Source organism: Saccostrea cucullata, unplaced genomic scaffold, assembly GCF_032062105.1.
Source record: "Saccostrea cucullata isolate Sc308-1 unplaced genomic scaffold, CSIRO_AGI_Scuc_v1 ctg13651, whole genome shotgun sequence".
Classification (NCBI taxonomy): Eukaryota; Metazoa; Mollusca; class Bivalvia; order Ostreida; family Ostreidae; genus Saccostrea; species Saccostrea cuccullata.
This window is the reverse complement of record NW_026930730.1, coordinates 25,982-42,527: the sequence shown is the minus strand read 5'-3', so window position 1 is coordinate 42,527 and position 16,546 is coordinate 25,982. Positions and strand designations below refer to the sequence as shown.

Genomic DNA, 16,546 nt, shown 5'->3' with positions numbered 1-16,546 from the left:
GTTACGGGATCATTCAGTATTTGCATTTTCATATTTGTCATCTTTCCAATTCACACAGGAGACGGAAAATAAAATCTGACATTTCAAGAATCATGTATATGGAAGATATTGAAGATGTAAATATGATTAAATTAAACAAGGATAATCGTCAGTTAAGATTAAGGAACATGCATCCTCTCCCCAAAACTCTGTTCAATATTTTACGTCGATGCTAGGTTTATAGGAAAGGGCTGAAATTCGAAGATAACGATCAGTGATAATGCTCAAGTGTCTATTAGAGAGTACACACTGCAAGCAAATAGGATATCAAATAATCTAGTTGAGTATTTGTGTACTGTTTTATACCCATTGTGCACTTGAGAGGGTACAGCAGAGGGTACAACAGACGTATGTGTAGAAGTACCTTCTTTATAGTTTTCTTCAAGGTAAATAATGACCTTGAACTCGCCATCTGAAAACAAAATGGAAATGATAAATTAATTTTTAACTACAATAGACAAAAACACTGGTTTGTACATTTTGAATTTCTGTCAATTACAAAGCAATTAAAATAAATTCATACCAGATTCCTTGCATCAATCATTGAAAGACTAATTACAAGAAGCGTATTCTGTAATTGAAGCTCCTCTATACACTAAGCGCTTAGTTGGCACAGGGAATTCTGAATAGAATTAAGAATTATATTTTTATTAAATGCATACATACATGCATGAAAATGAAATGAATACATGCATGCTTTTATTCATGCACGATAATTATAGTTTAGTTTGTACCTTCCACATCACTTGACCAGCTGTCTTCAATCATATATTTTTGTCCTGGTGTCAATTCCTCAAAAGATGAACTAATCTCATTCAGTTTTACAGGACTCTTACAAAACTGGCAATGTTTTTGATGGAAAGCACAGTCTTGAAACAAAAATGTAATTATACATTGTTCTTTATTACGTCATTTGTTTGGGGAAAAGGAATTGGTTGCATATGATTTTGATTTACCTGTCAGTGAACATGTTTCATTTTCTTCTATTCTTAGACTTTGCAAAGTTATGACACCTACAAAATATACATAAGAAAAGTAAAACTTAAAGTTTTGCACATATTCTACTCCGTTTATCATTAAAATTTGGTTCTTGAATTTAACGTTTATTGCTTTTATTTTTTATATAAAGAATATCGAGAAAATGTTTCTTAACTTCTTTTATAAATACAAAAATGGCGAACAAGGCCCCTAAATTGTACATGTACATGTGTATCAGTATGATAATGAAAACTAAGTAATTTTTCAAATCTTTGTTCTATTGTCAAATTTAGGCAAATGGATAAAATCAAATCGTAACCAGAGATATCATTTGTATTTTACTTTTTAAAGCAAGGTAAATGAATTTCATTACCCCACGTCAGCTCATATTTGGCTTTTCCCAGCCATGTATTATTCTCTACAACGTCATCCTCAGTCGACATTCGCTGATCGTTGTTTGCACAGATTTTGAAGGACTTAATCCATGTCGTATCTATTGAGAGTGCGAACCCTAATAAATAGCTGAGAAAAAGCAACAAAAAATTTTCAGTTTTAGGAATTAGGAACTATTTTGTAATACTCTCAACTATTTACAGTAAACATGGTCAACCATGCTTAAAACGAAGTTAAAGGAACAGAGGATTTTTCTTTGCTAAGAACGTTATTCGTAAAATATGTTAATTAAGCTAACAATTTTAATCTAAAGTCGAGGGGAATAAAAATCACTTCGCTGTAAGTATAAGATTAATTAACCGTGTTCACTATAAAGATGTTTTATTGTATTTTCATATACAAATAATCAATCATCTTCGAACATTTATTTCATAAATAGTGAACAAACGGGTTGCAATATAAATGTTATGATCAAACATGATATTAACATGTCTTCATCTTTTGATTTTATTTTAATTGTCAGCATCACATTGTAGAAAGGACATATGCCAATAATAAATATTATCGCAATACATTAAATTACTTTAGTATGTGTTGCGAAATGTCAGCATGATCTAAAATATTCTTACTGATACCACACCCAATTTTATCTCAATAATAAGGTTGTTGTAGTCCTTTAAATTATTATTTACTATTTGATTAAAGCATGTATATGATTATGACGAGTATTCATATGAAACACACTGAAGGAAATCATCGAACAAATGAACTTACAGATAATAATACTATCTACGTTTCGAACAACGCAAAGCTTATATGTAAGACTCTAAAGTGCAATGGTGACGCCAAAGTCCGATGGTCTCGACAAACCCCTATGGCTCGATGTCTTTACGGACGCCAAGGAGTGATATTCACACCAAAGTCAATAGCTCGTTTCCAATGAGACACATTGCGCTAACATACAATGGTTTGATACGCCAAAGCCCGATGGTACGGACCGGACGGAGGAACAATCAATGTTTATGACGTCACAATAGTCCGACGCCATGTCATTGTCCTGCATTCAAAATCCAATGAATCAGTATTGTTTTTTGTTTTGAACATATTTTATTGTCAACATGTCAAAGGAATTGTACACAAGTTCCAAAAACTTAGATATTCCTCTCCCATACATAAAATAACTAGAGATATGAACTACGGTTAGTCCTTGCACACCACTCGATTGATAAGGTTTAGTCCTTGAACACTATTGGATGGATAATGTGTTTGTTCGAACCCACCCGAGAGATTTTTAGGTTGGCTTAGTCCTCAAATGATTTGGATTTGTCCAGCACCCGCCCAAGATATTTAGGTTAAAGTTACTGAGAATTACGCTATTTCGACTAATAAAGGTTTGTCTTGTGCCTACATTCAAAAGATGATGGTTAATTTTTGCATTTAATATTTTTTGAATTTATTTTAAGCAATCGGGCCTTGGCATGGCGCGGCATCGCAATTTTGCGCAGTAGTACTATGACATCATAAACGTTAATTGTTTTCCGAACCATCGGATTTTTGCGTGTCAAACCACTGGAGCTTGGCGCAGACCATTGTACTTTGGCGTAACCATCGGACTTTGGTGTCCTACATACATTAAAGAAGTATTTACAAACCTGGCAATTAGAAAATTACGTATTTCCATTTTTCCATTGAAAATTCAATCATCTATTCTTTATTCAATATCTCCTCATTTATGCAAAATTCTGTTCGAGTACAAATCATAGTTCTCACTCAATGTTATTTCCTGTTCTGTATGACATTTTCCAAAAATACACTTACGCCTAACGATTTGAATAAAAGAAGGATATGGAGATAACGAACAGTATTCATTATCAAAGTCCATAAAAAATACAAAATAGGTGCAGAGCAAACACGGACCTCAGAAACATCTGAGGTGGGATCACCTGCCATGGAGAAGTGAGCATCCCCTGCTGACCGGTCAAACCCGCCGTGTGCTCCTTATCGTAATCGGGATATAACAGAAAATCCGTTGTCAATTCAGTTTATAAATAATGGACTAATAAGTAGTATGAAAAACGTCAGTCAGCATTTGATTAAATGATAATCTGTATTCGCTGACAAGGTCATTTTATCGACCATAAAACTTACAAAATATTAACTTTTACTTTCCAGCATGGATCTGGGTGACTTAATGGCTTAAGTTGACATAATATAAGGTTGATACAGACATAATATACTTTTATATGCTTTGCTATAATTTGCTCATACTTAGACACTTTACCATAAATTTATTTGATGGTGAATTTTGCTTCATTATGACATACATATTTGTATTTTACTGCACTCTACGAAGTGGCATTTTACTACACTGTATTGATATTTCATCAAATCAATCTACTTTTAAAAACATTGACTAAGTGAACTACCTGAAGACGATATTCTTACTTAAAATACTATACGCCATACATTGTACATACTCGTACAACAATATATCTACATTATCCATACACTCAAACACTGTCTGATACTTTTACTTTTATCGTATACACATTACATGAGGAAACCTATTACGAATAAAAATTTACAAGAAAGTTCTGAACAAAGTTCTGTTTCCATCTCAGGTACTTGCAGGAAGACTTTTCTTCACCACACTCATCGATTGATTCATTAATCTGTTCTGAATCTATAACTGACATAATACATTTTACTGTCGGTTCACAAAGTTTCACATAACTTAATTTAAAATAAAATAACTTAAGGTAGCATCTATGTCGGAAAGGTCTTTGTCACAAGATGTTCAAACTTTTAAAAATGATAAATTAGGAAATCGTCTTAACAAGATTGACAGGGAAAAGAAAGGAAAATCATAATTAAAGTGAAAAAGAGATCGAAGAATAATAGCTAAAAACCTTAAAAATAGATTATGTTCCCAAGATTTGATAGAAAACAATGGCAAATAAAGATTTTGATTACTGTATAGCAGGTTAAAATCGCGGTCGGAAAAGATCGCGATTTGTTCAATTTCCAGCAGATCGCGGTCGTTTGAATTCGCGGAAAGGTAAAAAAAAATACATTTTTTACACAGTACTTACAAGCATGTTTCTTTACGTATATATTATGTGAACTGTTATTTACAGTCTCTATCTTACGAAAGTCTGTTCATGTATATCGCGCATATCAGTCAGGAAAGGCAAGTCTATGTATTGTGTCAATTTTGAGCCCGATTGAATAATAACGAAAGACCGGACTGATCCCAATTTGAAGTCAAAATAATGTTACGCATTCAGAATTTTTTTTTTGTTTCCGAATAAATAAAATAAATAAATAAAAAGAAAATATATAGAGTAGTCAAATTGTTGAACTTTTAATCATATAATTGAAATAAATTAATTGTCTTTACCCTGTTTACTACGCATGTGCCTTGATTAAAGCTAATGACTGAGTGATTCGCACGGGTGAAATTATACAAGCTTGTTTTGTTAGATAATTATATTGCACGTCTACTAGATGGCAAAATTCCCGTAATCGTTAGCTATAGAAATTAATTTAACAATTTATAAGCTTTAAAAACACCAACAACTACGTGTTTGTAATTGATCCATACAGTGATACACTCGCATAATTATAAAGACTGTCTACATCTAATCACAGATGATGATAAAATTTCAGTTTATCCTTATAAATCTTTTCAAGAATTTATTCACTGTATGTTGAATTCGCGGAATTTGTTTTTCCGCGAATATAGCGAATATTAACTCCGCGAGTTATTTTCCTGCTGTACAGTATACTAAAATTATAGATTTCTTTAAAAAATAATAATACGGAATCAGCACAATATCAAGAATATTTGTATGACTTTGTTGCTGATAAAATTTAAATTATTTACGTTTTTCTACTACGCGTCAATACACCAGGATGTTAAACATCTAATTGACATTTTTATTCACAGTATTTTTTTTACATTTCTTTTCGTATTATTTCTTGTACTAATCTGAATTGAAAAATCCAAAAATAATTACAAAACAAGAGGCCCATGGGCCACATCGCTCACCTGAGCACTAAGGGTAGGAAAAAGTAGAAAATGGCTTTTTATTGTAAAGTTTAAATCCAAAAGTAGTCCCATGACCAATCATGGATATGCTATTTTTTAAAAAAATGATTTTTAAAGAATTTTCCTCTGTATATCTTTAAAAACTCTGGTCGGCCATTTTGGCCCCGCCCTACCCCTGGGGGTCATGATTTGAACAAATTTGAATCTGCACTACTTGAACATGCTTCCATATAAATATGATGAATTATGGCTTTGTCATTCTTGAGAAGAAGATGTTTAAAGAATTTTCCCATATATTTCTATGTAAAACTTTGGTTGGCCATTTTGGCCCCGCCCTTCCCCCGGGGGGTCATGATTTGAACAAACTTGAATCTACACTACCTGACCATGCTTCCATATAAATATGATGAATTATGGCTTTGTCATTCTTGATAAGAAGATTTTTAAAGAATTTTCCTATATATTTCTATGTAAAACTTTGGTCGGCCATTTTGGCCCCGCCCTATCCCCGGGGATTCATGATTTGAACAAACTTGAATCTACACTACCTGAGCATGCTTCCATATAAATATGATGAATTATGGCTTTGTCATTCTTGATAAGAAGATTTTTAAAGAATTTTCCCATATATTTCTATGTAAAACTTTGGTCGGGCCATTTTGGCCCCGCCCTACCCCCGGGGGGGGGGGTCATGATTTGAAGAAACTTGAATCTACACTACCTGAGCATGCTTCCATATAAATATGATGAATTATGGCTTAATGTCATTCTTGAGAAGATTTTAAAGAATTTTCCTAAATATTTCTATGTAAAACTGGTCGGCCATTTTGGCCCCGCCCTACCCCCGGGGGGGGGGGTCATGATTTGAACAAACTTTAATCTACACTACCTGAGGATGATTCCACATGAGTTTCATCTTTCCTTGCCCAGTGGTTCTGGAGAAGAAGATTTTTAAAATTTTTCCTATATATTCCTATGTAAACTTGGGTCGACCATTTTGGCCCCACCCTAGCCCCAGGGGTCATGATTTGAACAAACTTGAATCTACACTACCTGAGGATGATTCCACATGAGTTTCATCTTTCCTGGCCCAGTGGTTCTTGAGAAGAAGATTTTTTAAAAATGCCATTAATTTTTCTCTAATTCATAATTATCTCCCCTTGGAAAAGGGCGTGGCCCTTCATTTGAACAAACTTGAATCCCCTTTACCCAAGGATGTTTTGTGGCAAGTTTGGTTGAAATTGGCCCAGCGGTTCTTGAGAAGAAGTCGAAAATGTGAAAAGTTTACGGACAGACAGACAGACGGACAGACGGACGCCGGACAAAATGTGATCAGAAAAGCTCACTTGAGCCTTCGGCTCAGGTGAGCTAATAAAATCTAATTTATTTGCTAAATGGTTATCGATATTTTTAACTATTTCTCTTTTACTTTTTCCAGTAGTATCTGTACATGCTAACGTTTTAACGATAATAGCTCATCCATATCGTAGAATCACCAACAATTTTTTTTACGCTGCGATCCTCATCTAATGCTTGATGTGTATTTAGTGCCGTCCAAGACCTGAGTAATTTCTAAGGTATCCGAAATACTAACGACTTCATAAGGAATGCAGATTTTAAGATACGAAACAGATTATTTAAAATTAAAGGAAGAATACAGCAAGGAATAAAAACGGCCTCCCTCCAAATTGCAAACATTCCGTCATTAAACCAATACAGTAAATATACATTTGAATGTGATGGCCAAATATGCATTGTACAGTATTGCCCTTTTCACATTCTCGACTACATGCATATTATGTTTTCATTGAACTAAACGTTATTTAATATAATTATTACAAGAACTGTCTTCACAAGATGGATACGTCAAACAGTGCTTACAAAAACAATTTTAAAAACAGCATAAATAGGGAAAAGGAGCAGTATTCGACTAAAACATTGAATCAGTACACACGCTTTTTTATGGGGAGCTTATTTTATTCCGTCAGGTAGTCAAAACGTTTTTCTCCACACGTTCAAACTTTGGTTAATTTTGAATGAAGGTCATTTTGATTCAATTTTTTGTTTGTTTTCAAATCAGACTGATTATAAGTTGAAAGATATTGAACATGTAAATATGTATTAAAAAAGTTTTTTTTCAGTTAAGATGAAGAAAAACATATTCTTTTGCTTTCTTATGTTTATAAAATTTTGATATCGAGGTAAATTAAATAGGAAAAATTGATGAAAGATAATATGTCTATTCCAAGAAGTTAGTTCAGTATAAGTGTACTGCTTGTATCTCCTATGGTCTCATGAGAGAATGCAACGGACATAGTAGTACCTTCGTTATCAATTTCCTCAAGGTAAATAATGACACTGAACTTGCTATCTGAAAACAAAATGGAAAACATAATCGAAGTGGACAATATCACTGGTTTGCACATTTTGAATTTCTGCCAGGCAAAGTAATTTAACGAGGTAAATTATTGACAAGCAAGTTGATGAAACAAGAATATCAACAGTCTCGTTTAAAGTCATCATTTCGTAAATTCTATGGTCGATACAATGACCTTGTCAGCAAATACAATTTATCATTGAATGAAATGCTGACTGACGTTTTTCATACCAATTGTTAGTCCATTATTTATACACTGAATTGACGACGGATTTTTTCCGTTATTTCCTGATTATGACAACGAGCACACGGCGGGTGTGACCGGTCAGCAGGGGATGCTCACTCCTCCATGGCACCTGATCCCACCTCTGATGTTTCGGAGGTCCGTGTTTGCTCTGCTCTTATTTTGTATATTGTTTAATGGACGTTGAGATTGAATACTGTTCGTTATTTCCATATCCTTCTAGAATATATTCTTACCAGATTCTTTGCATCCATGATTGAAAGACTTATTACAAGAAACATGATTATTCTGTATATGAATCTCCTCTATACACTAAGCACGTAGTTGGCACAGGGATTTCTGTTAAGAATTTTATAAATATATATCTTTATTCAATTTATATACATGTATACATATATGAAAATGAAATGAATACATGCAATTATCGATCCATGTACTCTAATTATAGTTTTAATGTATACTTTTCACTATTCCTGACCAGCTGTCTCCTATTGTATACTTTTGTCCTGGTGCAAGTTTAGTCCTTAATTCCTCAAAGGATGAACTACTCTCATTTAGTTGGACAGGACTCATACAAAACTGACAGAGTTTTCCTGAGGTACCACAGTCTTGTTAAAATACAAAGTATTAGATAAATACCCCGGTATTTTGTTTAATGAAATCATTTATCTAAAAATGAGTTGTTTGTGTATAAAGTTTTGATTTACCTGAACATGTTTCATTTTCCTCTATTCTTAGAATTTGCAAAATTACGACACCTTCAAAATATACATTAAAAGCTTTGGCAAATACTCTATTTATTCATTTATTATCAAAATTTGGCTTTGAGTTTTACATTTTTTTTATGTCACTGACGTAATAATATGTTAGTTCAATCGCTTTTATCCTTAATTAAACAAATGGAGAAAACGACATTTTAATGCAAGTCATTTCCATAAAAGTATCAATATAGTTCAAGATTAGTAAATTTTTAAATCTTAGTCCTATCGGAAAATTTTAGCGAGCGGATAAAAAGATCAGTGTGTTCCCATTTCGCCTTAATTGTGAAATACAGGTAAGAAAAAGTTAAAAAGTACTAAGGCGAAATGGGAATTTTAGTATTTGTAAATATTGTTACAAGGTTGATATAAAAATTTAAATGACAAAAACTTTTACATTGAATTTAACAATTAATGGAAATTTGTGAATACTGTGAATGAAATAATACGTGTAATATCAAAAAATACTTTATGTTAAAGATATTTAATCTTCATCACCTTAATTCACCTGAGAGCTTACTAAGGCGAAATGGGAATGCTAAATTTTACAGTTAAGGCGAGATGGGAAGAACAAACCAAAAGATCTAAGCGTAACCACAGATGTCATTTCGTTTTTTTTAAAGCAAAGTTAACGAATTTCTTTTACCCCATGTCAGTTTATATTTGGCTTTTCCCAGCCAAGTAGTATTCCTTACAATATCGTCCTCAGTCGACATTCGTTGATCTAAAATTGCGCAGATTTTCAAGGAAGTAATCCATGTGATATCAACTGAGAGTATCAATCCTGGTAGATAGCTGAAAAACACATTAAAAAAGATTTTAGTTGCACTAATAAGATACCATACACATACAAAGATACCATACACATACAAAGATTTGATAAAGATACGAAAGCTAAGATACAAAGAATTTCATGTTTTCCAATGATATTAATTATTGACATAATGTTTCCTTTCTGCAATGAAAGGTCTATTAATTAATATCAAAAATGTTTCAAAATATAAATATCATGTTTGAACGTAACCCTTTCATATTGTATCCTGTAAATTTACAACTGTTTGTTATCCTAGGATAGAATAAGATAAGATAATATTTATTTGAAGTCGGGTACATCAACAGATCAAAGAACATTAGAGCTATTTTCCGACTACTCATCACTATCATAAGAAACGAATTTTAAAAAAGCCATTAAAATTTGAATAATCTCTCCGAATATATAGTACAATGTACGAATTAAAAAAATGTTATAATAAAGAAATATCAAAATACCTGACAATTAGAAATATGTTTATTTCCATTCTGCCAAAGAACGTGATTTTTTCGGATATCCTTGCATTTATGTCAAATCTTATTTGAGGACATATTATTTATGATAATGACTTCATTCGGGAAATAAATAGCAAGGCTAAAATTTCGAAGCTTTTCAATACGCTGGCTTACCAATTATGGTATAAAATCTTAAAATGCGCTTGCGTATGAGTTTTGTGTGGTGCGCTTGTAGACTGAAGTAAGTTTAACTTATCATACCAGCCTCTGCATATTTGGTAGGCAAGGAGAGTCTGTGTCATTCATAATGTTCCATTATTCAAGACATTCTGTATTCTCCATCTCTCATACAAATCATTGTCTAACGTCATGGCACCAGACAGTACTTGATATAGCCAACGCTTGTTGGTCAACTCGATCAATAGAATTCTTGTGAGATCATAATCTTGGAAACTTCATACTATCTTAACTATCAATTGGGGAACATAATGAAGAGAGGAGGAAACATGCTTAACACCCTAACAAGCCAGAGCATTAGAGCTGATGTCATTATCATCACATTTTACATTACAGTAAACACAACATTTGGCCATTCTTGAATGCATCATTTATGGTAAGCTATACAGAAGGATTCATGCTGGTCAGGTAAACACCCGCTGATTCCTTTTATCAATTAACTAATTGATGTTTATTTTCGATGCATACTAATTTAAATTCATAATTTTGATAAAACTTTACAAATTTTCAGAAGTTACCCTGGACTTAATCTAGAAATAACCGGTAGGGGGTATTGGAGTGTTGTTTGAGAGTAATCTATTTCGCCATAATGTGTAATTTTTGTGCATGTACACTGTCAAGCAAAACAAACATTAATACCTGTTTGGGGAGAAGCCATTCTTAATCTCTCTTCAGTGTTTTAAGAACAACATTTTTGTCTGGTATTTTCTATATGTTTTAAGTTTGGCATAGGAATTTGCATACTATATACAGGGTTATTTTCACCCCGTCTTATTTTCGCCCTTTCACACTTGCCAACAATTTTGGCCCGTTTAAAATTCGCCCAATCATAGTTTTGTTTAAGAAATAATACTGAATTCTTTGAATTCGCCCCGTTTTAAATTCGCCCAAATGAGAGTAGGCGAAAATAAAACGGGGGCGAAAATTTCCCTGTATACAGTAATATGGCCTTTAAAGTCAAAGAAAATAACATAAAACTTTCATCATGGTTCGTAATCTGTTAATTAAAACTTAGACCTTTTGCATTCTTTGATGCTAACATTCTCTTAAATTTTGACTCAAAACACCTAAAACTATTTCGTATTGTTTAATGGACTTTTTATCTTGAAAACTGTTCGTTATCCCTATATGTTTCATCGGAAGACCAGGTCTCCAAAAAGCACGTAGATATTGGCAATTAGAAACGCAAGCACATTTTTGATGACAACTTCAGAGTACTTATGTGTACATGTAGAATGTTTTTAACAAAATAATTTTTGATATTGCCAAGGTTAGTAAATTAATGATTTCCATTTTTATCGAAAAAGCAGCTTTCAATGATATCAAAAAGCTTTGATTTGGGAAATTGTCGTGTATAAAAATACGAAAAAATATGCTTTCTAGTTACATATTTTACAGTTTTCACTCATTTCTAAGACCTCAAGTATACTTCTGATGTTTTTTTTAGTAAAACTGGGTCTATAAAATAAAATAAACTAAAATATTTAATTCAAACGCTCATATCAAATTTGTTTCCTGTAAATAATCTGGAAATTTATATCGAAAGAGCTGACAGGTGTTTTGCTAACAAATTGTTAGGGTATTATTCACACACTGATTGTCTGAAAATTTTTATCGTTCTTCTCGTTCCAGTTTCAAACAGCACACGGCGTATGATACGGTCGAAAGGGGATGTTTAATTCTTCATGGCACTTGATCTCTCCTTTGATGTTTACTGAGGTCCAACTTTTGTTTAAAAGGACTTTTTCGTGTATTTTAGATAAAAAAAAAAAAAAATTAGGGTTCTAATGATAAAAACGTCTGAACAAAACATTTTATTCCCCCTTTTTATATACATGTAATATTAATTTAAGATATTTGAAAAAGTCCGTTACAATTTTGTTTTTAAAGAGACATTATTCATGTTGGCCACCAATATTGCTGTTGCTTCATCCACCCGCTTATTAGCTTCTTCTCTTGAAAGATTTCCTAAATTCATGGTTTTCTCTGGGTTTATGGAGACGTTACAATAGTCGTCACTTTGATAAGATTTCCTGCTTTTTCTCTTATCGGTGGTGGTTGCTACTTTCTTAACCTTTTGACATTTTTTCTTACCCTTACTAACTTTTTCTTTACTATTCTTATCATTTTCCTTCGAATGATCACATCTACTCTCATTTCCACTTGCGTTTTTTGTTTTTGAGGAAGCTCTTTCATTTCCTCCACATACCTCTTCATGAGATATCGTTCCTCTCATTTGACCTGACGAGACGTCGTTTCTTTCGGATTTGTTGTCAGTGTTTCTGTCTTCACTCTCTTCATCTGTGTACAATACAGGCGCACAAAGAACATTTTTATTTGTTTCCGAGGAATATGTTCTTTCTTTTTGGCAACCCCCTGCTGAAGATCCCTTTTCACGCTGCTGAATATCATTTGTTTTACATTTAAAATCATTACCTTTATCAACATATCTTTCTGATTTGTGATCGGTCTTAGGTATTATGACCGTACTTTTTTCATGCTTTGCCATTTTTGGTTCGTGAACTTGTAAACTTTTATTATCATTTTTACTCAAAATCTCCTCGGGTTCACCATTTTTCTGTATGCTTTCATTCAGTAGTTCATCATCATCTACAGTTGTGTCTAGATCATCCAGCTTCTGTTTGCTATATATCTCCTCATCCTGGCTGACCGTCACCGCTGTTTTCTTTACTTTCTCTACCTGGGTGTATTCATCTTCAGGTGATGCCAGTTTTGTCCAAGTTGTTGTCCATACGTTGTCGTAGTCACTATTATGAGACATCGGTCTGATAAAACGTTTGTTGCTTTCCTCAGAGATGCATCCCTCGTTTGAAGTGCTTAAATTTGACGCAACCTTTGCAACTGAAGCAAGATCGTAGGCGAAATCTTTTTCTTCATTATTCGTCTTGTAGATGCATGTTATTGCCTCCGAAATCGGTCTATCCTCCCTTTCATTGCAATCTTTTCTACGTATATTTATCAGCTGTCTATTGACTTGTCGTTTAACACACCTGCAATAATCGAAACTAAATATTACATTATCATAATAGCATTTAAAGTAGAAATAGTGAATTATTCATTTAAGAAATGAATTTAATTTTTGAAGATCCATGAGGTTATGAACTACGACGCTTCACGCCGGTATATTTCATACGCGTGTTAGCGCGTCACGATAAATATGCCGGTGTGAAGCGTTGTAGTTCATACACCTCATGAATCTTCAAAAATTAAATTCATTTCTGATATTTACATTATTTTTCTGATGACTTGCCATAAATTAACATCATTGAACCGCCATTTTTAAAGCAAAGCAGTGTGCACTATATTTTTGACGTCAAGTGCGGTATTATAATTATGACGTAACAACAGAGGTATTCATGCTTATTCCTGGTAGATATATTTAATGTAGTTCATGAGAAAATAAACTGCATTTTATATTGCAAAGAATCATAGGGGAAAATTATTAGAAATGTAAATATATTGTTTTAAAACAAAAACAAAGTAAAAAAATGGACCCAGCCTTCAGGGCACTGAATACAAACCAGTAAATACACGTGATATTGAGAATGATCAGCAAGACAAGCACTCCACCAACGACAGGCAGGTAGGTGGCGCAGTTCTTCAGAAGATAGAGCCATAAACATTCCAGTGCTGTAAAATATAGCATTCAGTAATTAAATTACAGTTCAAAACGTATTATAGTATAAGGATGGATTGTACATAAAAATTAAAAAGTCAAACATGTCCTTTTTCTCATAGATTCTTTACTTCTACTTTACGCTTTATATAACAATCACTTAATGTTTTCTATACTCTTAATGAGCAATTTTAATTTAACAATTAATTCTGATTATCTTTATACTTATAAATTCACTTTCTTCATACAAAAGAAAATTAGTATTTAATTTCCAAGAAGGAATAAAATCATGACAAGGAACACATGGCGGATATGACCGGTTGGCAGGGGATGCTCACTCCTCCATGGCACCTGATCCCACATCCGATGTTTTGGAGGTCCGTGTTTGCTTTGCTCCTATTTTGTATTGTTTTATGGACTTTTAATTTTGAATTACTGTTCGTTATCTTTGTCTTACATTACATTTGATTTAAAGCAATTGAAAAATAATCTTTTTTTCAGTTTTAAAAAGCACACTTTGTTAATGCTACGTTCAATTTTTGTCACTGATGATATGCTTAGAAATCATCATTTATACGTCAAAAAATATATTCTTATTTTACCCCGTAGCTTCTCACATTTTTCATGGATATTTGCAGTAGTGGTGTCATTCATACTGCCTTCCTCTAGTTGATTTGTCACTGTCGTACTCCTTCAAATTTTGTATCTACAGATCTTTATCTAAGAGGACAGCTGAGAAAAGGGAAAAAATCATATTGATCAGACAGAACTAGGATAAACCCTTTAAATTGGAATTAAATACATATCTGAACATTACTTTACAAACTCAGTTTCACATATTAATTTTTTTCAGGAGGGGATGGGAGTATTTTTGTTGTTATGACGATTTATATTGTGAACTTTAAAAGATATTTTTCTAAAAGCTGAATACTTTTCTTCCTACTTTAATAGTAAGTTGAAAGTATGACTGAAACAAACTGTCAAATTGCTCAACTGTCAAAGCAAGTAATTTCAATTTATCACTAAGAGCTAATAACAATCCCCTTAAACACACCAGGTGGGAAGTTGTAATATGTATGGAGAGAAAAAAAATAAAGAAAATAATAACATACCTGCCAATTAATCAACTGTCTGTCTATTGAATGTACATCATTTGTTTCCCAAAGATTTTTTAAACATCATTAAAATTTTTTGAGAACAGAAAATATTTAACTTACGTATTCAATGCAGCCTTTCAAATCCAGGAAAATGAAACTCAGAAAGGCATAAAAGTGCAGGATGTTTAGAATTTTGAACTTTGAGTCATGCAAGGAAGTTGTTTGTTATTAAAAAGTCTGCAAATTTATCAAAATAATTTTTTTATAGTGTACAATGTCACATGTTTCAATCGAAATAAAGATATTTTGTGATGTAGGTGATATTCCTAATTCAAGCAATTACAGAAACTTTAAAATGCTTTAGATTTCTACCTTAGGTAGACGTAACAGAAAATAATGTGACAGACCATTTTAGAACTTGTATCAGTGAAATATATTGCGATATATTGCAATAGGAAACAGTACTCAAGCCCAAAAGCAACCAAGCTTTATTATAAACGTGATGACCTTAACTTTGAAATCGTCATCTTCCTTTATTTATGCAGTTATATACCTTCATCACCTACATATGGAGTTTGTATATCTCAATTGATTCGATATGCAAGGGCATGTTCTACGTAAGAACATTTTCTAAAACGAGGTAAATTATTGACAAACAAGTTGATGAAACAAAAATATCATGAGTCTCGTTTTTAGTCATCATTTCGCAAGTTCTAGTTCGATACAATGACCTTGTCAGTAACTACAAATTAATATTGAGTCAAATGCTCATTGACGTTTTTATACTATTTGTTAGGCCTTAATTACACAATGAATGACGACGGATTTTTCAATTATTTCCCGATCATGACAAGGAGTAGACGGCGGGTGTGACTGGTTGGCAGGAGCTGCTTACTCCTCTATGGCACTTGATCCCACCTCTTATGTTTTAGAGGTCCGTATTTACTCTGCTACTATTTTGTATTGTTTGATGGACTTTTCAGTTTCGTAGATATTGTCATTCAGAAACCTAAGCATGTTTAAATGAACAATTTCGTATTACGTGAGTTAATAATAAAAATGTTTTACGGAATGAAAGATTCACTCCACCATTGATAAAATAGCTGTTTTTTATTTCAAAATGCCTATACTTTGGTTTTTTGTGTATAATTGTTGTGAACGTGTGAAAAATGCTCGATTTGAAAATTTGGACCTTAGCAAAACTCGTGATTTCAATTTGTTAAAAACGTTTTGGTGGAGTTTCAAAGCATCCACATCTGTTTGGTACTACTTCCTGAAATATTCCTGCATGTTTGAATGTTGACAGTTTAATAAGATAAAGATATAGACTGGTATGATTAATATTGCTATTCGTTAAGATCAAAAATAGACTTAATTGAAACACGTAGAGTATTAGGAAGTCCAGCCTTTTACTGTACCTGTTCGTACACACACAGTCTATTTTTATGCCACTTAATATAGCATTTGTA

The 16,546-nt window shown here is 32.8% G+C and overlaps 2 protein-coding genes and 1 long non-coding RNA gene across 3 annotated transcripts; all 3 read right to left on the bottom strand.

The window, feature by feature from the left end:
• Positions 1 to 140: 140 nt before the first annotated feature.
• On the bottom strand, positions 141 to 3,372 carry LOC134229858 (uncharacterized). The gene is made up of 6 exons (XM_062711641.1): positions 3,063 to 3,372; positions 1,391 to 1,539; positions 996 to 1,052; positions 774 to 908; positions 563 to 661; positions 141 to 451 (listed from the first exon to the last, which is right to left on the bottom strand). Exons 1-5 carry the CDS (start codon positions 3,089 to 3,091, stop codon positions 591 to 593), a joined length of 441 nt encoding a protein of 146 aa, XP_062567625.1. The 5' UTR covers positions 3,092 to 3,372; the 3' UTR covers positions 141 to 451; positions 563 to 590.
• Positions 3,373 to 6,940: 3,568 nt separating this feature from the next.
• On the bottom strand, positions 6,941 to 8,406 carry LOC134229857 (uncharacterized). The gene is made up of 3 exons (XR_009984244.1): positions 8,319 to 8,406; positions 7,785 to 7,832; positions 6,941 to 7,022 (listed from the first exon to the last, which is right to left on the bottom strand). It is a non-coding gene; the product is annotated as an uncharacterized LOC134229857 (long non-coding RNA).
• Positions 8,407 to 12,150: 3,744 nt separating this feature from the next.
• Positions 12,151 to 14,634, bottom strand: LOC134229860 (biorientation of chromosomes in cell division protein 1-like 1). Its single transcript, XM_062711644.1, has 3 exons — positions 14,583 to 14,634; positions 13,886 to 13,994; positions 12,151 to 13,354 (listed from the first exon to the last, which is right to left on the bottom strand). Exons 1-3 carry the CDS (start codon positions 14,632 to 14,634, stop codon positions 12,214 to 12,216), a joined length of 1,302 nt encoding a protein of 433 aa, XP_062567628.1. The 3' UTR covers positions 12,151 to 12,213.
• Between the last annotated feature and the right edge of the window lie 1,912 nt (positions 14,635 to 16,546).